Source organism: Camelus ferus, chromosome 9, assembly GCF_009834535.1.
Source record: "Camelus ferus isolate YT-003-E chromosome 9, BCGSAC_Cfer_1.0, whole genome shotgun sequence".
NCBI lineage: Eukaryota > Metazoa > Chordata > Mammalia > Artiodactyla > Camelidae > Camelus > Camelus ferus.
This window is the reverse complement of record NC_045704.1, coordinates 67534678-67561274: the sequence shown is the minus strand read 5'-3', so window position 1 is coordinate 67561274 and position 26597 is coordinate 67534678. Positions and strand designations below refer to the sequence as shown.

The following is a 26597-nucleotide window of genomic DNA, read 5'->3' as shown; positions in this document are numbered from 1 at the left end:
CTTGTATTTATTGAGAACAGCCAAACAAAAGAATCAAAGTGAAATACTTCATAGGAATAGAGGGCAAGGTGTACGTGCAGGGATGCAAGTCAGCAGTTTCAGTTCATGAAAAACAGAAACATTATAACCTTGATTTATACTTAAATGGTACAAGCAATTATTTTTAGTCTCAAACAATCATGAGCAAGGTTACAGTGTTCCGAGTAACTGATAACGCAAACCCAGACCAACACAGAGTCTCCATACTATGACCAGAAATTGTCTAAGCACGCGAAGCAGCCCAGCTGTCCCCTGCTAAGGGCTAAGGCACTGTCTTCTGTGAGCCAGAGCAGCCCGCGCTGTCCACTGGCGCCTGATGAGCGACGCACGTCCTGCCGGTCAGGGCGAGGGACGACTCACCGTTTTCCATGAGCATAAGCAGCCCTGAATCTGTGCCCTTGAGCTAAGCAAAGCGAGCAAAGCATGTCTCTGCTTTTCACGGCGAGGAGACAGTTTGTAGCAGGTTCCTGCTGGCAAAGCAGCTTCCAGGCTGCTGAGCTCAGTCCCGTAGATGAGGTGGGGACTGGTGCTGAGAGTTCAGCCTTTTATGCTCTTGGACATTCTGCTTTGAAGGAGCAGTATAATGACAGATATAGAAAGCATTGGTTTTGATGATACATTTCTTACGTGTTTACATAAAGGTAAGAATATGATTTGGTAAAAGCAATGATTACAGTATCAAAGTTTGTTAACCCAGGTTTGTGCTCCCACAACCACTACCCTGAACTCTTTCTCAGGTAGAGTGCTTGTCCCCACCTCACTTAGGGCTTCTGGGGTTTTGTCTTACTCCTTCAGGTGGAACATGTTCTTCTGTTGCCTCATTTTGCCTGAGTTGCTGTTTTTATTTCTATGTGTCTGGTAGGTTGGTTACATTTCCGAGCTTTGGAGAAGTGGCCTCTTGTGGGAGACATCCTGTGCGTCCTAGCAGCACTCTCCCCTCTTGTCACCAGAGCTGTATGCTCTAAGGGTTCCTCTTATGAGGGCCACATGGGTCTTCCCGTTGTGGCGGGCTTACCATGTGGGCAGTCTGGCAGCTTGGTTGGCCCTCAGTATGGTTGGCTGCCGGGCCCTGCTTTGTGCACGCAGAGGCTGCCGGTCACTGGTTGGTGGGACTGGATCACAGGGTAGCTGACTGCTGGACCCCAGGCGTGCCCAGGGTACTGCTGGTTTACTGATAGATAGAGTCAGGGTTCAGGAGACCCCACGGCTAGTACCCTCCCACAGGTGGGTGTAGCCAGGTCCTGGGGCTAGTGCCAGCCTACTGGCAGGCAGAGCCAGGTCCTGAGATCTGGTTGCAGGTGGCAGGAGTCCCAGAGCTGATGTCAGATTGCTGGTGGGTAGGGCTAGTTCTGACACAGTTGTTTGTGGAGTCTGGGCTGTCCTAAAGTTTGTGTTGGTCTCCTAGTGGGCGGGGCCAGGGCCCAGCTGGTCCCAGGGCAGGAGCTGACCTCCTAGTGGGTGGGCCAGATTCCCCAACTGCGTGGCTGCAGTTTTCTTGCAGCTGGTATCTGCCTCCTGGTAGGTGAGGCTGGTCCCAAGGCTAGAGCAGGCTCACCGGAGGGTGGGACAGGGCCCAGGAAAATGGAGTTGCCATTCATTTACATGAGGAAGATCGCAGGAGGGAGCAGGGGCCAAGTGTGGGATGTCTGTGAACACACAAGCCAGGATGTTGACTGTGCAGCTGGATACATGAGTCTGAAGTTCAGAGGGAGGCTGGTGTGGAATATGAATTTTGGAGCCATCTGTGTTTAAATGGTAGTACTTAAAACAAGAAACTAGGTGAGAGCCCCAGGGACTGGTGTAGTTAGGAAGTAGAAGAGGACGAAGAACTGAGCCCAAGGTACTCCAGCTTTCAAATATTGTTGTCATAGAGACATCAGCTGTCAGCCTGGTGTCCCTGTGTAGACCTCCCCACCACCTGCGGGGCGCCCAGACCCCAGCTCCAGGTTTCTGGCACAGTTACGTCTTTCTCCCTAAACCCCAGCGTCACAGGCCGTCTGCTCCTGTCTCGTTTTCTTCTTGTTTCTGACAAGTAGGGATTGCCCTTCTTTCCCACCCAGGTAAAATAATATTTCATTATGTACCTTATAGCATCTTGGTCTGTTTATGGAAGGAGGGTTTGGGGGTTGGTTTAAGGCAGAGTTTTAATGTCCTCTGTATAGATGCCTACTGTGCACCGTTTGTGTAAATAGCACCCCCACCCACACAATTTTCCTCGTTTTTTAAGTCTGATTTAACTGTACCAACAATGATGTCCCAGCTGTAGATAATACTCCTGTGATTAAAGGCCTTGCCTGTCTCTTTAGAGTCTAATTTATTCAGACTTCTTAAGCCAACCAGAAAACCTGCACCACTTGAAGGCATTAACAGCAACTGCACTCAGTGCCGGGCGCGGTGTCTCGGCCGCAGCGCTCAGAGCACGTTAGGAATAAAAGCGCATCAATTCCCGCTTGGTTCTGGTGAGACGCCAAAACCCACATTTTCAACACAAGCCTGCTCTTCCAGAAACAGACAGAAGATCTTCCCAGAAACCAGACGCTACAGATGACCCACTGTTAATCACTTAGAGTTGCCCAAGTAGCTTAGCATTTTCTGTTGGTTTATAACGTATTCTGATATGGAATTATTCAAAATATGTCTAAATGTTTTTGCTAGCTTATAGAAAAAATGTGTGAATGTCCATATTTATCTATTTATGCTAGATATAAATTTATAGCAGAGTGTAAAGCAAAATTTTGAATTAATGTGATCTTGTTAATTAAATGATAAGAGAGGAACTACTTTTGTTGCAGAAACTTCATTCAAGTTTCTCCTAATTCTTTTGATTCAGTGTATTTTGATGGTATTTTAAATCTTTAGGTTCGTAATTCATCTTACAGTCACACGCAGGTGAAGAATAATTATTCCTCGTGTACTTTTTAGTTCTACTATCATCTGTGTTTCTCTAAGTAGTTTAACTAGCTTTTTAAGAGGAAACAGGCTTCCCTTGGGAGAAAGATCTCAGTCCCACTCAAATGAAGCAACTGAAATTAGAAAGGTGAGGAGCAGAAAGCTAAGCAAACAAAAACTGACTGTTTAGCTGTGAAATTACTTATGTGAAAAAAAAATACCTTGAAAGCCTTCTAAAGAAAATGTAATTTCCACTGGGATTAGTTCTAAAACAAAGAGTAGGTAAAGTACTATCTTTCAGAAAAATTGGACCATAACCTTTCCATATAGAACCAGTTACCAAAGCTGTATTGTATAAAGCGAAGTGAAAAATCGCACCAGAGCTTCCTCCCTGGAAAGCGGCGGTCTGCTTGTTGGTGTATGTTTTGCAGGGACGTCCACCCCTTCGAGACAGGGAAGGCAACGGGGCTCAGGGCCTCTAGGTTTTGGTTCATCTTTTTATTTGCTTCTCAGTCTGCGCCTTGTTTGTTAACCACCTTGCTTGACAACTGTTAATCCTTGAAACCTCTGTTAGAGCCTGAGTTGGCAGCTTCAGATCATATCACTAAAGAAAAAAGTTCAGTGACACTTGAATAGAACATTTTTTTTAATACACATAAAAATTAAAGAGTGCTCTCTTTCGTATATAAAACAATAATAGAAGTTGCTGAGAACTGATTTGAAGGGTTAAAAATTAGAGCCAACATTCTTTACTTTTGGGTCACTTAACTAGATTTCTCACTAGTCTATAGCTAAGCTTATAATGTTTTGCCAAGAAAGAGTATTTATTTGTTCATTTAGTTAAAAAACATTAAATGAGTACCAATTCTGTACCAGACACTAGGCTTATGTAGATATTTCCACAAATCTTGATTGAATGTGCCCCAGAATTACTCGTAGCAGGGCCGTAAGTGGTTATTTCCCTGTTTCTTTCCAAATTCTCTTTTTGTTTGTTTCTTAATTGAAAAACTGTAGACAGTGAAGAGGTATATAAAGTGAAAAACAGGAGTTCCCTGCAACCAGTCCAGTCCCACGCTCTAGAGGTGACCAGCCTGGGGCAGACCCTGACGGTGCGACCTTTTCCCTCCTGTTGTGCACGGACTTAGAACAAAATGTCAAAAACTCCATGTACATGAGTACATTGCACCACATAAGCAGGGACGGGGGGGTACAGTGTGGCTAGTTTATAAATCACACCCTCAATGTTGTTTTCAGCAATTTTTTTTCATTTGAAAAAGACCTTGATAGTTTTGCATGCTGGTGCTTGTAGGCCTACCTCGTGCTTTTTAACGCCCGGGTAGTTGTCGGCAGCGGTGACATACCATTTCCCCACGGCCGTTTTCAGTTTTGCACTGAATGCTGTAGTATTTGTCTACCTCTGTTACATACAGTCTGCCAGTACTCTTAGAACTTTCAAAATTTTCTACACAATGTGGGTGTTACTTTGATTAGACAAAAATTTAAAACCAAAAAGCCCAAAGTAAGTAGCTTGCTGACGTTCGAGGGCCCGTCACCGCATTCCCACTACGGCGTTCTGCCAGACTGTGGACTGCGTTCCTGTTTCGAGGTAAATGGAGTAGACTAGGAAAGAATGTCACGTGCGGTAGAGCCGAGTGTGACAGATACCCCACACGCTTGCTGTTCTGGTCATTGAATGAAACCTTCTGGGCCCTCTGCCCGTATTTCTCAGTGACTTGCTCAGGCCGGCGACTCCAAGTGCCTGTTACCTGCAGACCCTCCACGTGCGCGGTTGCTCTGGACTCTGTTCCTGTCTGGGACACGTTCATGCTCATGGCTGCCCTTGTTTATCGCCCTAAAACATTGCTTTGCACAAATAAGCTATTGTATTTCTAACATTTTTAATGGTTTCCTTAATATGAAAAAGTGTATTTTGAGGCCAAAAGCCAGGCTCAGTTAGAGGCTTTCTTTCTCCCTAAAATAAGAACCAAAATAAGAATTTAGTCATTGATTTTTTGACTCAACCCTTCACCTAAGATGAAATTGATAAAGAAGTCATATAGTCTATAAATAGGTATTATCTAGAAACAAAAAATATCAACTTAAAAACTGTTAAATAAGAGAAGTTCAGGAATGTGTCATGTTCAAATTACATATGCAAAACTGAGTAATGTTCTTATATGCCGACTTTCTAAGAAAAGATAATGAGAAAAGATCCCTTAAACACTGGGAAAGATCTTGAATAAAAGGGAATGAACAGTATGGACCCAATAGTGAAATCTTATTGAGAGGCATTAAATATGATCTGAATAACTACAGAAACGTGTTTCTGATATATAAAAACTTACAAAGTTTTTCAAGTTTCCCCAATTTATGATGCATTAGCAATCAGAATATTTTTTTTTAAATGAACTTTGGTTTTTTATTCAACAATAAATATTTGCCTTCCATTTGCCAGGCTTTATTATAGGCATTTGGGATAGACCACTGAACAAAACAGACCAAAAAACAAATTCCTACCCTCATGAAGCTGACTCACCTCCGGCTGGATCAGAAAGACATAGTGAATACCAGACATAGTGAATAAGGAAGTCATGCAGCTTCTTAGAAGGCAATCCATGCTATGGGAGAATTGCACAGGGATGGGAGGGGCAGGGTGGGAATTCTGACAAGGAGCTTCAAGAAGTGGGGGACCCCGGGGAGAAGAGCATTTCAGTCAGAGGGTATAGCCCTGGAGGAGCTGCAGGGGTGGCATCCCTGGATGTTGGGAGAGTGGAGGGGGTCCTGGTGGCCAAGCCTGGTGAGTGGAGGGAGAGGAGAGGGGAGGGTGGGGCCCGGGCCAGATGATACGGGGCCTTGGAGGCCAGTATAAGGACTTCCCCTCTTCCTCTGTGGAAAATAGAAAGCTGTTGGAAGGTTTTGCTCAGGGGACTGACGTGGTCCAGCTGCTGTTTTAAACAGATCGCTCTGGTTGCTGGGTTGCAAACAGACTGTAGGGGACAAGCGTGGAAACCGAGAAGACCAGTCAGGGGGCGGCTGAAAGCAGTGCAAGCAAAAGGTGGTGTGGCTCCCACCACCAGGGATAGGAATAGGGGAAGTGGTCAGATTCTGGATATTCTTTGAGAGCAGGGGAAGTGGTCAGATTCTGGATATTCTTTGAGAGCAGAGTTAATAGAATTTCCTGACAGGTTGGATATGAGATGCGAAGAAAAGAGAGAAATCGAGTGGAACTTCGAAGCCTTTTGGTCTGAGCAGTTGTAAGCAGACTGGAGTCGCCATCACTGACCCTGAGAAGTCTGTTAGTGAAGCATCGCCGTCTGCAGGTGTCTTCATAAATCATATCTCATGCCACTCAGATGAACCAGCAGCCGCTGCACTGGCTGGAGGCTCTTGGACACAGCCTGGGATTCATAGGGGGTGCCCAGGCCCTCCCTGCACTGGTTTAAAACCGTTTCTTAAGTCCTGTGCATTTGCACTCTGTCTCCCTTTTTTCTCTCCCTTTCCCTCTCTCTCCTTCTCTCTCCCCCTCTTCAGCCCAAAAACGTCCTTCCAGCTTCAGGAAGGATCCTGGGAAGTCCTTCCGGGTGTAGAGGGACTTCCATTGCTGTACTTCCCGCTGCCTCCGCAGCCCATGTTGCCGTCATGCCCTCATGCCGCCACCAGGTGGCAGTGCACTGCTGAACATTGCGCTGTCGGGACCCGCATCCGCGGTAGAGGCGGCGGGGACTGAACTTCAGAACGGGAGTGGAGGTTTCTAGAAGTGTCACAGACTATCTGCCTTGGGGAAGATGAGGAGGGGTTGTCTTCGGTTCTCTTTTAGAAACATCGTATATCTTTGCTGGAGGTGATTTTCCCGTCCTGCGTTTGAAATGGCTTTACAAAGGTTTTGAGCGATCTTTCCACCCGGAGAGTGCTTTTATTTAAAGACTTTTCTCACCAGACACCTTGCTGAGGTTGCAGTGCTGGTGTGTTTGTTTTATAGGCTCTTCTGTGTTTGAGACAGAGGAAACAGCTCCCTGGAAACCTTCCCCGAAGTAAAATCCTTCTTGAAAATCAAAAGTGGGCATTGATTGAGTGGTTTCTGTATGCAAGATTCGGGCTGCGTTTTATAAAGAATACGAGTAAGGAAAGGAGGTGCTCTTTGTCTGAAGAAGTTTTTGGTGCAGTTGGAGAGGCAAAAGCCTAAATGCTGGAAACCTTAGGAATTAATTGATAAAAGTGTGATTGGGCTGTGGTAGTGAATAAAAAAATAGTGAAGGTCCCAGGTCCCTCTGGAGCCTGGAGCGCCAAGCGGAGCTGAAGAGGAGGCTTCTGGTGGAAGTCTGTGCGTGGACAAGTTAGGCTCCCAGACTCTTCACCCTACCTTGGTAGGAAATCCAAGATTTACCCGTTGGAAAGGTTGAAAAAAGAGACCTTGACTCTGGGAACAAGCCAAGCCGCAGATGGGTAGGACATTGCCCTGAGAACAGGGGACTCGAGGGACGTGAACAGCCATCCCCGTCCCCATCACACACCACTCAGCTCTCCGTTCCAGGCGGTTCGTTTATTTCCCCCAGGCAGGAGGTTAAAGGTTAGCTTTGAAGAAACTGATTTGCTCAGGAGAATAGAAGTATAGATGCTGACACCTGGGACTTCCTCCAATGAAGGGGCAAGTTCTGACTATTTTTAGCCTCTACTTGACAAGCCCCACCCAGCACACAGAGCTTCCGGTCTTCCTTTTAATGCTTCATTCTTCAGTATGAACCAGGCTTTCTCAGCCTCCGTCCTGTTGGCATTTGGGGGCCAGATAAATATGAGCGCGGAGGCTGTCCCCGCGCTGTGGGACGTTGAGCAGCATGCCCTGCCTCTGCCACCAGGGGCCGGTAGTGTGCGTCCCTTTCCCACCCCTCACCCCCGCGCCCGGGACCAAAGATGTCTCCCCACCTTGCCCAACATCCCTGAGGGAGAGATCTCCCCCTCCCTCTTGAGAACTACTGGTTTGAACCAGCATCCAGACGACCAGACATCGGAGGAAAGTCCCTAACATAAGGGAAAGCAAAACTAACAGTCAGGGAGAGGAACTTTGGGGAAAGGAGAGGGGATGGAGAGGAGGGATTAAAGGAAAACAGTATCAGAGAAGGGAGAGAACATTATGTCTTTAAAAAGAGTAAGATCTATTTTTTAAAACTCTTGCAGAATAAGAACTTTTGCTATTAAAATTTTGATTGTAGAAATTAAAAAATCAAATATTGGAAGATCATATATAAGAGCTCTGCTGTAAATCAGAACAAGAAAATAAAAACAATGGAGAAAAGGTAAAAAAAATAAATAATTTAATTGTGTATTGGCAATCTGCTATCCAGAAAGATCAAGAACACAGGGAAAATTAAAAAAAAAAAAAGTGAAGATCTAAGAAAAATACCCAAAACTAGAAAGACATGACCTTCAAACTAAAGACTATCGCCCAGCCCAGTTAAACTGAGGTCACAACGACATATATCATCATGCAATTTCAGAACTAATGATAAAGAGAAAAATTCCAAAAACTTGCAGGAAGAAAAAAAGCAGGCGTCACACTGGGAGTTGTAATGGCATTCCGAATGGCAGTGGAGAAGTGTCCTCAAACTGAATCCCTGGATGCCCTTTCATGGAGGATGCACTCAAGCAACACGAGGGGCCCCCAAGAAGGAGGAAGACTCCAGGCCTGGAAGCTGGGCGCCGCCCAGGAGAACAGCGAGGGAAGTTCTCAGGACAGCAGTGAACGGAGTCCCAGTGTGAAGACAGCAGGTCTAGAGAGAGCAGACAGAGGCTGCAGAGGAGGGGAGATCTGGCGGGTAGAGTGTTGGGGCGGACATGGGGGCTTCTCCGAAAGGGTGAGGGGACGTGAGGAGCGAACATGGGAAGAAGTAAGGAAGTTGGGGAGTGCAGGGCCTGTTCAGACAAACGGAGGGTGTGTTTTGACTAGAATTGTGACGGGAGATTGGGAAAGCAGTGGGTTAATGACAAGACAAGAAATTATTTCAGTTTTAGAAACCTGAGACCATCCTCGAATTCAGTTGCAGAAAGGGTCTAAGTGATCTGATATTTTTTAAGGTTGTGCAAAGAGGGTAGAGGGATCATCTTCGAGTTATGAATAATGGTTGATTTTTGTTTTAGTTTGAACATTTTTGTGTTTTCTTAGGTTATAATTTAGGCTATAATTAGAAAACAATGAAAGGGTTTTTTTGTTTTTAAGAAGTGAAGCTGAGAAGAAATCAAAACCCCAGTGGAAGTAATAATTTTTTAAACCCACATAGCATCAGCAGTAATATTTTTGGACTAGCGTGACTGTATTTTGGAAGCACGTTAGTTTTTTCTGTTAATCACTTAGGGGTTCTTTTGGTTGCATCTCTTTGTCCGTATATATGTTTGATCCAGGGACAGTTTGGTGATTGCAGGATTCACCTGTCAGTGCTTCTGAAATTAACGTGCCGTGCTCCCACGTAACAACAGCCGCTGTTGTCCACGAGGTGGGGTGCTCCCTTCGCACAGTGGCTGAGACTCCATAGAACTTGCTGAGATTTCTAAATCTAACGTTGATGCATTTGGTATCTCTCTTTCATAATTCCCAAGCAATTCTAAAAGAAAGAAGTTTGTGAACTATGTAATTGCAGTTGTGGGGTTTTGTTTCAGTCTCTAAATTATGTATTACAACTCAGGGTGTAACATATTTACCTTTCTAGAATGTGACTAGTGTATATCTGTACTTTTCCTCTTTATAATGGACCTTAACTATATTCAATTAAAGGAAAAGTTCAAAAATATCTCTAATTTGGAAGAAGATAATTCTAAATGAGTGAAGTATCTTAAACAGAAAGTATTTGAAATCTATTGCCAATAGAGACCCTGATGTGGGTATTTCAGTGAATAAATGATTATTTTCAAAACAGTGCATCAGATAGATGTATACTTGGTTCTAAAGTATTTTAAGTAGTTTAATTTCTTAAATTTCTTCCAAAACCTTAGTTGTCCCATCCTCCATCTCTACAACAAAGGCAGGTAAGGTTAGACTTCCTTTGAATCAGATTCTGAATTGATGGAACTGAAATAACTGAATAACATTGCAGTTATTTCAACCTTCTGGTAATTTAGCTGTTTTCCCTGCACCAGTGAAATTTATGTGGGATGCTCATAACATGCAGAGCTAGTAACACTTACCATATGGTGCTGTTGTTTCTCCATTTTTAAAGCAAATTAAAGACATTCTAATAACCGGTGCTTGAATTTAAACATTTACATAAATAGCCTTTAAAAAAATTTTTTTGTACTTATGTTATGAACACAACATACAGTGATTTGTTTTTTGTTCTTGTCACAGAGTCAGGATGTGTCCTGCTTCACTTTATCCTTTCTTTTGCACAGATGGAGGTTCTTTGGTCCCTTTTAGCCATTAAGCTCCAGGAAGTAATTCTGGAGCCAGTAGTTACAGCCCTACCAGGGACCGCGTCGTTCCAAGCCCGGCAATAGTGAGGCTGACTGGTGGTATATTTGCATTTTCATCAGGGCTGACCACAGAGCTGAGCATGGGATGGGAGAAGTGGAATGGTGGGTGCAGAGGACAGTCACTGGTCCTTCAAGGACGTGACAGATGCTCGAGTCATGGTAGAGGGTGAAGTGCCATGAAGTGACCCATGATGAAGCAGCTGTGGGCCCCAGCCTGCAGATCACTGCTCTGTCACGTTGAGCGCGTGAGCCGCCCTGGACCTCGTCTCTCCTTGTGAAGCAGGGAGGCCTGGCTGAGACCAGGGGTCCTCTGCTAGCCTCCGTGATCCCACAGCCGGCTGTCAAGTCTGACTTGTCAAAGACCAGCGAGACCGCTGCTCCAGGCCAGCCACCCTAAGTCCTGTCCGCGCCCGCCTGGAGTCTAGATTTCTGATGGCTGCCTTTTCCTAGATTCCCGCCTGCCAGGTCAGTCCGCTGCCTCGGTCCCCAGTACAGACCCCTGTCTGCCCCACTTCCGCCCAAGCAGGCTCTGGTCAGTTCCTTCTAACCGTCTGATTTACCTTGTGCTCCTAGGCCAGTTCCATCACCTGGTAGGTGCTCTTGGGAGCGTCCCTGTGCTCGCAGTGAAGAATGCAGCTCTCATACCCAGTGTCGTAGACAACTGTTCCATCTGTGACTTTAGTGTGTTTTCCGTGTTAGGACAAGAAAGCAGTCTTAAGTTCATACCATTTTAAAGCTAAAAGGAGGGGTGTTTCAACTGTAAGTGACATAAAACTAAACTCATGGCTGGTTTGAACGATAATTTGTTGACTTACAAAATGGGAAAAATTCAGCCTTGTTTCTGGTGAGACTTGGTCCCGCTGCCCAGGGAGGTCACCAAGGATTGTGAGTGCGTCTTGTTCTATCCTCTTCAGCGTCGTTGCCATCGGGCTCCCCCAGTGGGTCCTCCAGACTCTCCCCTCAGGGCAACAAAAAGCATTAGCACCCCCTGGCTTCTTATCCCCGCACTGAACTGTCTGAGGAAGAGGACGGTCTCTTACAGCCTGTAGGTGAGGGAGCGATGGAGCTTCTTCTCCCCAGGAGTCCCAGCCAACGTCTCCTGCCTGATGGTCTTCAGTGGGTCGTAATCGCATTTTGAGCCAGCCACTGGGGCCCAGGATGAGTGTTGTTCCATGTTGACAAAGCCATTCCCGGCCGCTCTTGGAGCTGTAGGTGGGGAGTGAAGGAAACCGGCTGCAATCCCACCAAACCCATCTGGTGGAGAATGTGGACAGAGTGAGTTGCCCAAAGGAAAACTGGCTTCTTGCTGGCAGAGTGAGGGGGCAGTAAAAGGCTGGGAAGAGGACAATTAATGTTCATTGTGAAGGGCTTTAGAGCTCTTATGGGCCAGAGTTCCGTAATTGTTTCAAGAACAAATTACTTTTTCATTTCCCTGAGGCCTGAGACCTCCAGGCCAGGAAGATCTCGAGGTAAAGTGAGGAGTGAGTGCAAGTCAAGGGCAGGAGCAGCGGCCTCGCTGGTCTTTGACAAGTCAGCCTTGACAGCCGGTTGTGGGATCACGGAGGCCAGTGGAGGACCCCCAGTCTCAGCCAGGCCTCCCTGCTTCACAGGGAGAGACTGAGGTCCAGAGAGTCTGCCTCTCCAAGGTGACGGAGCTGGTGATCCTCAGGACCCAGCCTTGAGCCCACAGCTCCTTCCTCGTAAGTATCCTCATGGTACCTCCTCATCAGCCACCATGAAGTGAGTGACCACCAAGTACTTGAAGGACAGGCGTCTAAAAACTTTTTTGGAGGGAGAAACCGTGGTCATCTAGATTTCAGAATGGTTGGTTGAATCATCCAGCACACATGTACTATATATTATAATTTTCATTATTAAAAAAATAGTTACGAAGGAAAGCTGAAACCATTTTCAGTTGAATGAAATTTTACCATTTCATTTTGTCTTGTTTCCAAGATTCTGCAATAGTGTGGCATTCATTAAATAATAAACGTATTGTACATTTCAGTGTGTGGTAACAGCACAGAATGACTTCATAGACCGCTTGACCTGCTCTGTTGTGGTTTCTGGTGCCATCTGGATTCCTTGGTGGAATTATTTCCATCTAAATCACTATAAACTTCTATTTAGTTTGTCACAAATCTAAAGCCAAATATGTTTGTGGGTTGTAGCAGTGATGTAATTCTGAGAGATGCTTTGAAAGTTACAAGTTGTCATATACTATTAGCATTTAACTCAGTATTTCACATCATTTCAGACAAGCTAGACGACAAAAAAATCCACTTCTCCACTTCATTTTCTTACTCTTAGGCATTCTACCTCTGCTGTCTGTCTTGTCACTGTGTGTTTAGTTATGCGTCAGTCAAGCATGTGTGGGAGGCTGTGTGGCATACACAGTAATGTAGGGCATAGTCCCCACCGCTGCTTAATTAGGAAGCTTATATAGATAGATGGAAAGGATGTTTCACTAACTACACGGTGGAGAGAGAATAAGAGAGAAAGAGTCTCTCTTCTTTATCTTTTATGTTATAGCCAGTTGTGTGAAGGAGACTGGATCGCGGTGCAAGACATGCACGTCCTGCGGGATGTGCGCACTGGCCGGCGCAGAACGAAGAGGACTCAGCTAAAGCACGCTGTCTAGGAGTGTGTAGCCCACTTGGCTGCTGAAGGTTCAACAGAAAAGTCTGAAGATTTCTAAAGCCCTGTATTTTTATTCTGGTTTTTCCCCAGAAAAGTTCAGGCGCAGGGGAGGGGGTCATTGGTAACGTGAGAGGTGGGGGCGGTGTGCCAAACCTGCGTGCAGAGCGGGGCTCAGACGGATGGGAGGAGGCCGGGAGCTCAGTTCCCAGAGAGCTGGGGAAAGACACAGCCACTCTGGGGGCTGGAAGCTGTGGATACGCAGGGCTGGTGAGATGCGGCACAGAGAAGGAAAAGGAAATGGGTCAGGATGGAATGAGTAGTTGGCCATCTGCAGGAACAACAGGAGGCCGGGAGCACAGCTCCAGAGGAAACTGGTCCAGCTCACTGTGTGCTGGGGAGCCAGGCTCCTCCAGTGAGGCACAGGGCCCCACAAACCGCCTGCAGAAGGCTGAGTCAGCAGCATACCTCAGGACCCGTGGAAGGCCCGGATTCAGGTCTGCCTCGACGACTTTCGTTCTCTGCCCCCTTGGGAAAGTTCAGGTGCCTCATCTGTAAAGGGCGAAGGTCGGATGAACTGATCTCTTAGGACCCTGAGCTGTTATGAGACAAGGAGTCAGCATCTTCCTCAGCACAGACCACAGACTGAACTTGTAGACACCGTAATGACAGTAACCTGTCTATTTATCAGCTGGGGACAGAGCGCTCACGACGTCTGAAACACTGTTCTGCGCGTCAGGATTACAGCAGGGAGCAAGATGAAATTCTTTCTGCTCAGAGAGTTTGCATTCTGGGGAGAGAGGCAGACAGCAACTGAACAAGCCGTAAATGAGCAAGTGAACTTGAGTTGCCAATAATTGCTCTGAAGATGGTAAAACAGGACAGTGTGGTGGAAGGCAGCCGTGTACTGAGGGGAGCGAGTGGTGGGGGAGAGCTGACTCCTCTGCGGAGGTAATGCTCATGGGACGCGTGGTTTGCAGGAAGGAGCCTCCCGTGAGACAGTCCGGGCAGAGCAGACGCTCAGAAGCAGCAGGAAGGAGGAATGCTCCTGACACCTCAGACAACAGAAGGAAGCCTGGTGTGGCTGGAGGGGGTGCGCAGGGGGCGATCGGGGAGCGGAGCCAGCCCGCATGGCATGGGACCTTGGCGGCCTTTGTAAGAACCTTGGATCCTATCCCAAGTGCAGTGGCAAGCCTTTGGAGGGTTTTAAGCAGGAGAATGAAAGGAGAGATCTGCAGTGCATTATAGAAAGATCGCTCTGGAGATTCTGTAGAGAATGAAACGAAGGGGGGCCAGAGGAGAGCCAACTGTGTAACTGGCTGTATGCCAGTTAAAAAGAGGCAGTTGTAACAGTCATGGTGAGAGATGGTGGTGAGAGGGAGAGTGGAGGCGATGCTGGCAGTAGGTGGGCAGATGCGGAGTGTACGTAAAGGGGGAAGAAGGAAACATGGGGCAATGCCCCCGTCAACCCTGCCCCTTCCAACCCCAGCGTAGATCTTCACGATCGTCACGTCTACACAGGAAATCTGTTCATGATGGATTCTGCTGTTCATTTGTCAGTTTCTGGCAGGAACGGCAGTTGGTGGCAGGTATGATAGTCCAGTTTGGAGTTGTTATAGAAAAGCCTGGCCAGTAGAGGAACACTGAAACAAGTCTGTATCTCACACCCCGGTAGAATGGAGCGAGAGCAGCCAGCCCACGGTGATTCTCAAAGGAAGAACTTTCCCTGGGTCTCTGTAAGATTCCAGGGAAAGACTGACCCTGCTTGGGTCATGTGACCACTCCTGAACTGAATGTTGTGTCTGGGGGGTGTGTGGGGGGTGTAAAATGATGGATGACAAATCCTCTGTGTCCTGCATCCCGTTCATAGGACATAAAGAGGATCAGGGACAGTTCCCTCAAGGCAAAGGTACAACTAACAAAAACAGTAGGTCTGTAAAGACGCCTTCACTTGGATTTCTCCAGATGCCACAGTTCCTAAGAATGCCCGGTCCTAGCCAAGCCTAAATTGCATCTCTCAGAACCTCTGTCCCATTCCTTTGCCTTCCAGGGAACTTTTGTGAAGACTGAGATGCAAGCCTTCTATTGATAATTTTTCTTCACTTACTTCTTTATATATTTGATTATCTTTTTTAAACTATGTATAAAACTATGTTATTTTCTAAAACTCTCTCGAGGCTTTTTCATGGCCTGGCTTTCAGTGTTTTCTTCTCGGCGACACAGGACATCAGATACCCCAGCACCAGCTTCTGTTTATCAGGCATAGCTAATCGGAGGACTCTGTCCCTGTCAGGATGACCCCAGGTTTCTGTCCACTTGACTGCACGCCTGCATAGCCAGTTTAATACAGAAGCAGTGGGCAGAGAATTTTTTAAGCAGTTTTAGGTACAGAGTGAGAGGCTCTGCTCACTTTTACCTGGCAGGCTCCCTTCCCCTCTGTGCTCACCCTCAGGGCCTCGGGACACTCCTCTCTCGTGGACCTATTTTCTGGGGAGAGGACCCACAAGGGCTGAGAAGTGCCTGAGGCCCTTGTGAACGGCCGGTTCCACAGGGAGACGTCTCGGCTATGTACCTCAGACACACTGATGCGGAGGGGCCGTTTGTCTTTGGTTCCTTCTCATCTCCCCTTGGGGGTCAAAACCCCTGACTCTGGCAGTTTTTCAACTCTCAGTCCCCTGCTTTGTGTTTTCCCTCTAGACTCAGTAATCCTGTTCAGTTCAGCCGATTGATTGAGTGGACCTTACAAATGAGGCCTTAAGTAATAAGCACTTTGAAATTACCTCCTTTGTGTCCTTTCTGTGTTCTCAGTCTAAGTACATCTCAGCTAGGTGACAGAGGATTGAATTATTTTATATTAATGTTGCAATAACCTGGTGAAGCATTCATTCAGTAAATATTTTTGAGCACCAGCTGCAAACCAAATCCTCCTGCCTGCACTGAGACTGCAGTGGTTTCAAATTCCCGGCCTCCCGAGCCAAGCTGTGTGCTAATGGAGGAAACAGACGGTAAATAAACAAACACACAGTACGCCAGCACAGCAAGTAGAGTAGTTATAAAACATAAAGCAAGCCTGGTGATGGAGGAGGGAAGAGTGCACAAGTGGATGGAGCAAGGTTATTGAGAAAGGTCAGCCGGGCGGGGTGCTTCTGAGAACCGGTCTGGTGGGGGACGGGAGGGAGGGAAGAGCCTTGGACTTGGAGAGAGATCTCCTTTTTGGTAGGATTTCCAGTTACCTACCTGAACTTACCAAAATGTCATAGTGTGAGGAAGATTTGGATGGGATTCGGAGGTACAGGCCTCTGTAGGGTAGAGCTGTAAGCCAGAGAGCTGGCACCGTGTGGACCCTCCCACCCCTGGCCAGGGAGGGTCGTGGTTCTGGCCCCCGCCACTCCCCCCTTCCCCATGCTGGTCACACCGCCTTTCTGTTTTCCTGCTTGTCTCTCTGGGAGGGCCTCAGCTTGGCTTCCTTCGCAGCCGCCTCTTAACCTCTCTTCCTTGACGGTAATGTAGACCCTGGCATCATGTTGCATCAGGATGTTCTGAATAAATTTCCTTTCCTGTGACTTGGAAGAAGCTCCTCACTGCCCCACCCCATGGGTAACTATATACTTTATCATTTAATTTGGGGGACTTCTGTGAGCAGGAGCACTTTTAATAATTATGCTGGAACCACAGGTGTAAACTGGGATCATCCTGTGCAGACTGGATGCGTGGTCGCTGTAGGCATGCAGTCAGTGGTCCAGTTAGCACCAGCCCGCGAGTGGAACTGAGACTCCCCTCCTCAGCCTGGCGTCTGATCTGAAGTCAAAAGAGAGGTCATCACTCTTTTGTCACCACCTTTTTTCCTCACCCTCAGGGCTGTTTTTCTAGTTTCCTCCTTCTTCTGGGAAGGGACTGGAGACCTCCCAAACCCATCTTCTCTGCTCCCTCAGCCTGTACCTCTGCAGGCTCTTCTTCCATGTCCAGGTCTAAGAGAGCTGTCTCCAGACCCAGACACCTTGCACAGGCCTTGCCAGGCCGCTGTGTCTGCCTCTCTGGAGCTCAGAGAGAGTCAGAGGAGCTGGGCTTCCAGAGCCAGAGTCGAACTGATCCAGCCCCTCAGGACGCTAAAAATATCCAGAAACGGTGTTCATTGCTTCTTCGCAAAGTTATATGCTCACAGCTTTAGAAGATTCAAGGGATGTGGTAAACGCCTGAGACCAAGTCCTTTCCGCATCCCCCACTTCTTGTGTGTAGGACGAAGACTTCAGCCTCCTAGACCTTCCTGAATACCAAAGAGCAGATGCAAATGGTTGCTCATCAGAGAAGTAAGGGAACACAGACACAAAGGAGGAGCGATCAGGAAAGACAGTGTGGCATTAAAGCAGGGTCCTGGTTCCTCCTCTAGGAACATACATGACAGTCCCTTGGAGTTCTTCTGTAGGGGCTAGGGCCCCACCCAGCTGGGGGATGGACCTTCAGGCTGAGCACAAGACTCCTGGAGCACTGCCCTGTTACCTCATCAACAAACAAGAAAGCCACGGGCCCTGCCGCCCTCACCCTGAATTCTGCCTGTTAAAAACTGCTCCCCGAAAACCGTTGGAGAGTTTGGGGTTTTTGAGCTTGAGCCACCCGTTCTCCTTGCCCAGCCCTACAGTGAACCTTTCTCTGCTCTAAGCTCCCGTATTTCAGTTTGGCCTCACTGTGCGTTGGGCACACCAGCTTGCGTTCAGGAACACACCCAGGCCTTTCTGAAGAAAATATCACAGCTATTAAGATCAGGCCTCAAAATGTGGAAGTAACAGTCAAAAATCTTTGATAAGTAAGACCCTACTGGGTTATTTTGACTATAATAATAATGACATCTGATTGGGTTCAAGTGTGTTTTGTATTACAGGTCCATGGTCCCTCATCTGAAATTCAAAAAAAACTCAAGAGAACTGAGGGGAGAACAAAAAAGTCCCAAGTTTGTCACAAGTTCATTTGACAACAAAACCCTGGTTTGAGTTGACGTGAGGCTTACAGTCGTTACCCTGCTTAGTGTGACTGTTTGCGTCTTGCTGCAGAAATATCAATGTGTTTGGTTACTTCTCCAAACATCAAACGTGAATATTATGTAATAAATGGTATGTGTACCATATTACCTGTTTGAAACACTTCTGAACCAAAAGAATTTTGGGGGGTTTTCTTTTCTTTTCTTTTCTTTTCTTTTCTTTTCTTTTTTTTTTTTTTTTTTTTTGACAAGAAAGTAGGATTCATTGGTGGGCATGAGTAAGGAGGGGGTGGCACCAAGGCTCTCACAAGTGCAGGGCTGGCCATTTGTTGAGAGGGCCATGATTAGGGATGTATTTGACCCCACAGTCATCCCAAATGAGCCACTTTTCTGCCACCATGTTTTCAAACTCATCTGCATTAAACTTAGTAAATCCCCACTTCTTGGAGATGTGGACTTCCTGGTGGTGGCGGAACTTGAATTTGGTCCTGCATAGGGCCTCAGCCACATGCTCCTTGTTCCACAGCTTGTTGTGGATGGACATGAAGACTTGGCTGGTGTCTGCCCTGGGTCTTTCCAAAGACCCTGCACATACTTATCTGGAGCCTGTCACTTCCAGCACAGGACAACATCTTGTCCATGCAGATGACATGGGAGGGCCAGATCCGTGCTCGGTTGTGAAAACCATCTTAGCCACAGCTTTTCACCATGGACTTGTTGGCACAAATATGGGCAGCCTCCAGGGCTTCGGAGGAGAGCTGCGCATATTCATCTGACCCCATGTGGCCACAGAGTGGGAACTCACCCACTTCTGCCCTCTTACTGCCCCAGGTCAAAGATGTGGATCGTGGCATCCGCCTCGCCTCGGCAAAAAAGACCTTGTGTAGGGCTTGGGCTTCCGAATGGTTTCTGATAACGGATTTGGTGTCTGTAGCGCTGAAACCGAGCCAAGGGCACATGTGCCCACAGCGCAGAAAGCCAGACTCTGACAGCGAGAGTTTGCAGCAGAGTAAGGGTTTATTGCAGGGCCCCAAGCAAGGGAGTGGGAGACGAGCCTCAGGCCCACTCCCACTTGGTCTCTGAGTTAGGGGTGTTTTAAAGGGAAGAACAAAGGCAGGGATTAATTGTCTTGTGACATTTCTTAGTCATAGTTTCGAGCATCCATCTGTCTCTGGTTTATGAATCTCAGGCCATGTGGTCCGCGGCTCAGGGATCTGTTAGATCATCTTGCCTTGGAGAAGCCGCCTGGGTTTGTACATTAGTGGTGTCTGTGATAGCAGTTTTAGTACATTAACACATTACCCACAGCAGCGGCTTTAGTCATCTGACTGTTAGACTGGTGTTCAGTCAGCACAGGATTGAGGTCAGAGAGGACAAGAAAGGGAATAAAATTTTGGACAGAGAAGTTAATCATAAATTTGGTAAGGGAATTCGGTTTTAAGGGGACTTGGCTTCAGCACTCTTTTACCAATTACATGCTTTCCAATTAATAATCTCCACAAATTAGACAAATACAAGCCTCAAACAGGAGTCCTTACGAGGCTGCCCCCTCTTGGATACTGCTCCTTGTGGTCTCTAGTTTGGGAACTGTTCAGTATTATCTTCTAGTTCAGCATTTAGCACCTTAATCCTTTGGAAGGAAAGAAAAAAACATCGATTTAATAAATGATGAATAAGTAAATACAAATAGTGAATAACATTGAGCCCAGATCGCTCCTTCTCCACGGGTGCAACATGGAAGGAGGAGGGAATGCCCTTTCCCATCGTGTCTGAAGCAGAGCGGTCACATGCATGGTCCGTCTTCATTTTGTGCTGAATTATGGGAACGACACTCATGCCATCCTGCAGCATTACAGAAGCCCCCACATACAGTTTCACACCTTTCACTAAATGCACACAAACTTAGGACCAGTAGTTTTGTGTCTTCCACTAGTTTAGGAAAAAGCTTTTCTGTTCTTTTCTCAAAAAGCATGTTGTTCCTCAAGGCCAAAGTTGGGGGCGGGTGTGTGTTAGATGTTTAGTCCTTCACTTGTCACTGACGTAATGTTTGTGGTAGCCAGGCTCTAGGAAACCCCCAGTGATTCTTACCTTCTGGTATTCAATCCCCTGTGTAATCCTTTCCTCATCAAATACAATTTGTGGCAAACAATTCTTGATTTTCTTCATGCAGATATTAATATGTGTGCATGTATGTATACAAACACACAGCTGTGTGGTTTGCTAATACACATTGGATCATATTAAACATACTGTCCTGCAATGTGCATACTGACTCTAACAGTTTATCTGGACACACCTTGCATATATGTTCATGTAAATCTAGGTTATTTGTTCATGTATCTTTGTATATTTTATCATATAGACTTCTCCATTCCCTATGGGAGGCTATCTGGGCTGTTTCCAGTTTCCACAAATACAAACAGTGGTACAGTGGATGGCATGTGGGCAAATCTGTGGAATATATTTCTGGAAGCAGAAAGGCTGGATCAAAAGTTGACACATTTATAAACAACAAGGTCCTACTGTATAGCACAGTATTCAATAGCTTGTAATAACCTGTGATGAAAAAGATTTCATATATATATATATATGTATATATATATATATAACTGAATCACTGTGCTATCCACCAGAAACTAACACAACATTGTAAATCAAGTATACTTCAGTTAAAAAAAAGTAGACAAACTTAAAATTCTGATAGATGTTTCCAAATTGCTGTCCCAAAATGTTGTACCAGTGTCCTTGCCCAATGTCTGTGTCCCTACCTCCTCAACAACACTGAGTATCCATAATCTCTGCCAGTCAGGTAGGTGAAAAATGCCTCATTACTTTATTTTGTGTTTAATGTTAACCATCATTTCATATGTTTATTGGCTGTTTGTGTTTCTTCTGTTTGGAATTGTCTGCTCACCTCCTTTGTTTACCTTGATATTGGTTATTTGTCTTCTATATTGATTTGTAAGAACTCTTTGTATATTAATATATTAGCTCTTTGCCTAAAACATATTTTATAGGAAATTTCCCCCAACTTATTCCCAATACTGACTTTAACATTTTAGAATCACATTTAGGAGCCTTTTTGTCATAAACCAATGATTCGTGTTGTATAAAACACGAAAAAGTCTTTATAAATTAAAAGAAGTTACAGTGAAAATTTAAAATAATCAAGAAAGCATTTCCTGTTTGCACAAATGTGTGCTGTTACTGTGTTTGACTTTGGTGTCAGTGGCCCAATTGATCTGGGTTTTCACTATTTCCTTCTAGTTTCCCCAGTACTGCATTCACTGCATTCCCAGGAGCCGCGAGGTCCAGCAGTCCTGGCTCTCCACGGTGCTCACCACCTTGTACTCCACTGTGGCTCTCCTTCCCCCTGACTCACCGAGTGAAGCCAGATTTGGTACGTATGACGGTCAGAGGAGAGGGAAGGCCACTGTCCCGTGGATTCTTCATTAGGCACAGGTTGTATTGTTTTCTTAAACAGCTGCCATTTGTCAGTATGCCGGACACTACACCAGACTTTGTACTAATGTATGCTAAAATTTATCATTTCAGTGCACTTGCTAAAAGAGGTGAGAAGTTTGTCTTCCCTTTCTAACTATAACTTGAACTCTGAATTTGCCCTCTTCTCTTTGTCTCATGGCGGTAAGAACTCACAGGGCGTATCTGTGACCAATCTGTGCTCATGTCCATCTGTGGTTCCTGAGCCTACGTCATGTGCTCGCTTGTCAGCCAGAGAAGGACCAGTTTTTCTATTTTATTACTCTTCTTGTTTTGTCAAAACTCTGTCACCAAATTTGATATGCAGTCGGCAGAATGTCATACACACTCAAGTTTTTATAGGAAAGTAGTATGGGAAATAGAAATGTGAAAACTTACTCAGAGCACTATATTAGACCTTACCTTCCTTATCTGTAAAGGTCTTAAGTTCTCTGTGGTCTTTAGGATGAAGTTCTATGACTGAATTCTAAATGTACTTCGCAGCAGTGTACACAATTCTTAAGTGGTACTCATTCCTGGTAAGGCAGAATCCATTCATCTGCTTAGCTTCAAAGAAACTCTTTACTCGCTCTCCTTGTACATGAGTTCTGGCACAGTGGTTGTTATTCTCATGAACAGTTGAACAGAAAGGCAGCTTTGGGAAGATCTCTATCAGCTTGGCCATTGCCTTTCACCAGCTGGATCTCAGTTCAAGTCCCTCCTTTGGATGAGAATTTTAAAATCTGAATTTTCCACATGAGTAGTTTAGTTTTTTTTGGTTTTTTTTTTTTTTTTTTTTTTTGGAAAGGTATAATTTACAAACAGTGAAATGCCCAGATCTTAAGCATATAGTTTGAGCACATCTCTATCAAGATACAGAACACTTCCATCACCCCACCTGCCCCTTCCCAGTCAGCTTCTGGCCCCAGGCAACCACTTTCTGATTTCTTTCACCATAGATCAATTTTGCTTATATTTATTTTTTAAATTTTTGATGAAGTAAGTTTATCTTACAGCCTTCAACTGCATTTTTAGTGTGTGGAATTCAACTTTTTTTTTGATATGGTCATTATTGCTCTTAACTGTTTAATTAATTTATTTCTAAAATTTGAGACACAACGGAAGGAAGGAAAAATGTCTTCACATTTTAAGCTGGAAATTTTGGGTTTACGTTTACTAGATCACTCAGTGCATGGTCACTGTCCCTGGCAGCCGCTAGGCTGAGTGTGGTGACTCTGGGACTGTCAGGTGTTAAGGTGAGAAGGAAGCAGTGATGTGCCGGATGGTGTCTGTGTGGACACAGAGGCGCTCTGGTGACTGCCCAGCCTAAGTGTTTGGTACCCTTGTAGTGGAAAGAGTCGTGGGACCTTTGGTCCCCTGCACACTTTGGCTTTTATTTTATTTTAGTTCCCATCATTCTCTCCCTGAAAAGAAAAGGATTGGACTGGCTGTCCTCTCAGTTTCCTTCTAACTTAGTTTAACATTTTATGAGCACCATAAATTTGCCTATAAGGAATAGTAGGGAAAAAATAACTATTATTATACTATTTTTGAAAGAATAAGGGGGGAAAGGGGAGAAATGTGAAAGACTTATTTCCATTTTAAACTAAGTTTTCAAAGTTATTTCAGACCTGAACAGTGTCCAGTCAGCTGTTCTGATGCAGTTGGCTCCACAGAATGAACTCCCACTTACTGAAATTCCTTTTTACACACAGAGAAAGTTAATGGATAAGAGGCCTTCTTCCTGCACCAAAAGCAGAACTACACCGTGCAGATCTCTCCTGTATTCATCCTTGGCTCTCTTAGGACTTTTATCAAAGTATCTTCTTTATTTCTTTAAAAAAAAAAAGTGGGAGGAGGGTAAAGCTCAATGGTAGAATGTGTGCCTAGATTGCACAAGGTCCTGGGTTCAATCCCCTGTACCTCTATTTAAAATAATAATAATAATAATAATAAATTTTTAAAAGACTAAATTGCCTTCCCCCATTAAAAAAATAGTTTTAAAAAGTGAAAGTAAAACCCACTTTTAGAAAAGACAGTAGCCTCAGGCCTTAAATTACCAGAGTTGTCTGAACAGCCTGGTGCCTTTCTGCTTTGCTTTAACCGTGTGCCCTGAGCCAGTGAGTCTGCTCTCCGTTCAGCTGTCTGTGTCCCTCACTTTGCCGTCTGTAAAACATAAATAAAGTCACTTTCCCTGTTGTTTCCGAGTGAATGCTGAGTAGTAGAACATTGCAGTGTTTTTTAAATGGAAGTTCCATCTGCTACATGATAGCTAACATTTACTGAGCACATTTATATGTGCCACACCTGGTCCCCAGCCCTAGCATTCATGCTGAGGTGGGTAGCAGTGTTACTCACATTTAACGGAGGAGGAAACCGGGGCTCAGTGAGGCAGGAGGTTACTTGCCTGGGGTGTGCACAGCCCATCAGTCACAGAGTGGGTGTAGAACCCAGGTCTTTCTGATTCCAAAGCTCAAGGCCTTAACCACTGGACTGTGTGCCACTGTCTCTAACTCATCTTGGAAGATGTGTTCATTCAGACTGATTAAGAATCAATTAATAAATTACTTTTTAAATAAATTACACTGAGCATCATTCCCTCTAAATAAGAGTATGAAATTTAAATATATCCCAGCAGCTCAAGTTAAGTACCTGCTTTCATAGTAGATTTAACAAAGACTGACCCAATTGAATAAAATTAATAATAGTGTACATTTCAAACTTAATATCATGTATATTCATCAAAACAAAATATTTTTTAAATTTCAAAGAGGAATAGTATTATTAAAGCAGTATTATTACAGGATTTTACAAATGAGATTAACTTGGAAGTTTAATCAAATTCATATTTACCAGTTTCCTGTTACAGAAAATCATATGTGAAACCACTGTGAGGATATGTAATGTTTTATGTCCTAATTAACTCTTTAGATGAGATAGTAATCCACAAAACCTCTGGTTGCTGATGAAAAAGTGTGTAAATCTTGTTGTTGAGTGTATATTAAAAGTCGTCGTTTCATCCAGGCCAATTACTAGATGAAGAACGTCTTAGAGGAAAGTTATAAATTCTGGCTTGGAGGCCTGAATCCAATCCTTAATAATTGGAATGGATGGCTTCTTTTTTTTTTTTTACGAGGTCATTAAATACTTTTTAGGTGGTTCTGATATTTCACGTACTGTATTTTTCAAGATAAATGGGGTTGTCAGGCATCTGTGGATAAGAGGCATTAAGTTTGCTTAGATTATTCTGGAGTTTAAAAAGATAATGGGACAGAATACAGGCAGTTGGTTGCCAGCATCCCGGGGCGGTGGAGAGACTGACTACAAAAAGACTTGAAGGAGCTATTTTGGGTGAGAAGCTCTTCTGTATCTTGATTGTTTGGGTGGTTGGTTACTTGGTTACTTAACTGTATGTGTTTGTCATAACTCAGACCTGTGCACTAAAAACTACATTTTACTCTGTGCAAATTGCATCTCAGTAAGTATGAATTTTTAAAGGTAAATCATTGCCAAAAGCATAAAAACCTTTGACTCCCAGTAGCTTCATAAATGGCATTTAATTATTCTTGAGTAAAAGTGATTTGGTGAGTCGTTGCTTGCTCTTCTCGACAGCTCACCACTCCAGTGTCTAGAAGACCTTCTCTAAGTGACACAAATACTAGAACTGAGTTACAGCATTTGTCTAAAACTTCTGACACAAAATTCAGCACCTTTGTATTAAAAATCTGGTCGAGGGAACATCAGTAGCAGCCAAAAATGACAGTTCATCAAATGAACTGAGACTTCTCGTTAGTTCAGTAACTTATTATTTTGTTTGTCTCTGTAACCTTGGAAGCAGTAAACAGAGTTAGTCAAGGCTGGAGTGCTGTATGGTATGTCTGACTTTAGGTGAGTCTATCGTCCTCAAAGTCTTAGTTATTAAAAGTATATATTAAGTACCTGATACGTGCTTCTTTTCCACGTGCACATCCAGTAGGCATCTGAAGCGTTCTCAGTCCACGACAGTAGATGTTTGCTTCTCTTCCCCCATCTTGGTAAATTGGCTCCAGTCCTCAGGTGCCATCTTCGATTCCTCTCTGCCACACCTTACTTCCCGTGTTCGGTAGCAAGCCCTGCCAACCAGCTCTTCAAAATTCGTCATCTCATCTGTCTGTCCATTGTCGCTGCCACCATGCCATCCAACCCCCTCACTGCAGAGTCTCCTAACTTGTCTGTCTGTGGAAGGAAGTTCATGACCACCTGCCATTTTTTCATCCCGTGACTACCAATGTGATTTTTTAATGTAAATCAGATTCTGTTACTCCCCACCCAAAACTGTCCAGCAGCTTTCTGTGTTCTTAAAGTCTAAACTTCTCAGCGTAGCCTGCACTCTCCAGCCCCACCTGCTTCTCTGACCTCTTGTCCTCCCCTCTCCCCCTACTTTACTAGTGCCAGGCAGGCCTGCCTTCATTTTTCCCCCAACAAACCCAGCTGATTTGTACTTGCTGTTCCCTGTGCATGGGACTCTTCTCCCCTGCTCTAAACATGACTAGCTCCTTTTCGTCCTCTGAGCCCAAATGTTACCTGCCTGACTACTAAGCCTTCATCTAGCTCATGTCCTCGTCCCTCTGTCACACTGCCCTGCTCTGTCTTCTTCACAGCTCTAATCCCAATAAAAAAAACTATGTAACTGTCTTTTTATTGTATTTGTTTGTCATTCCATTAGAACCTGCCCTGCCTTGTTCATTGTACGTACGCAGCTGTGCCTGGCACATGGTGACCGCTCTGCTTATCTGATGAATGTTCCAGTCACTGTGCTGGTCACCCGGAGTGCAGACATGGCTGAGACATGGGCCCTGCCCTCAGAGGGCTTCAGCTCCAGGGGAGGAGACAAATGGCAAATAATTATAAGCAGTATGCCTAGTGCTTTATGGCGGTAAGTGAAAATGGCTGTGGGCGTATCGCAGGAAGAACTCAGTGGTTCATTCATCCACAGATACCTGTCAAGGACCCTGCTCTGTGGCAGGATTTATACGTGCGACAAGTACAACAGTCAGTGGGTGGAGCGCAGTCTTGCCCACAGCGGGGAGGTTGCAGTATGTATGATAGGTCCTCCCTGGAGAGCTTGGATAAGACTTAAGAG

General features: G+C 45.2%; 1 protein-coding gene, 1 long non-coding RNA gene and 1 pseudogene across 2 annotated transcripts in view; 1 reads left to right on the top strand and 2 right to left on the bottom strand.

Annotated features, from left to right (window-relative positions):
* The window catches only part of ALG14 (ALG14 UDP-N-acetylglucosaminyltransferase subunit), a 79550-nt gene that overhangs the window by 10410 nt on the left and 42543 nt on the right, over positions 1-26597 (top strand). Inside the window, 2 exon segments of the mRNA XM_006190922.3 lie at positions 21263-21349; positions 21351-21395. Of these exon segments, the coding sequence (XP_006190984.2) occupies positions 21263-21349; positions 21351-21395 (132 nt within the window).
* On the bottom strand, positions 18186-19759 carry LOC116665934 (annotated as a pseudogene).
* On the bottom strand, positions 22246-26408 carry LOC116665896. The gene is made up of 3 exons (XR_004322672.1): positions 25415-26408; positions 23536-23641; positions 22246-23309 (listed from the first exon to the last, which is right to left on the bottom strand). It is a non-coding gene; the product is annotated as an uncharacterized LOC116665896 (long non-coding RNA).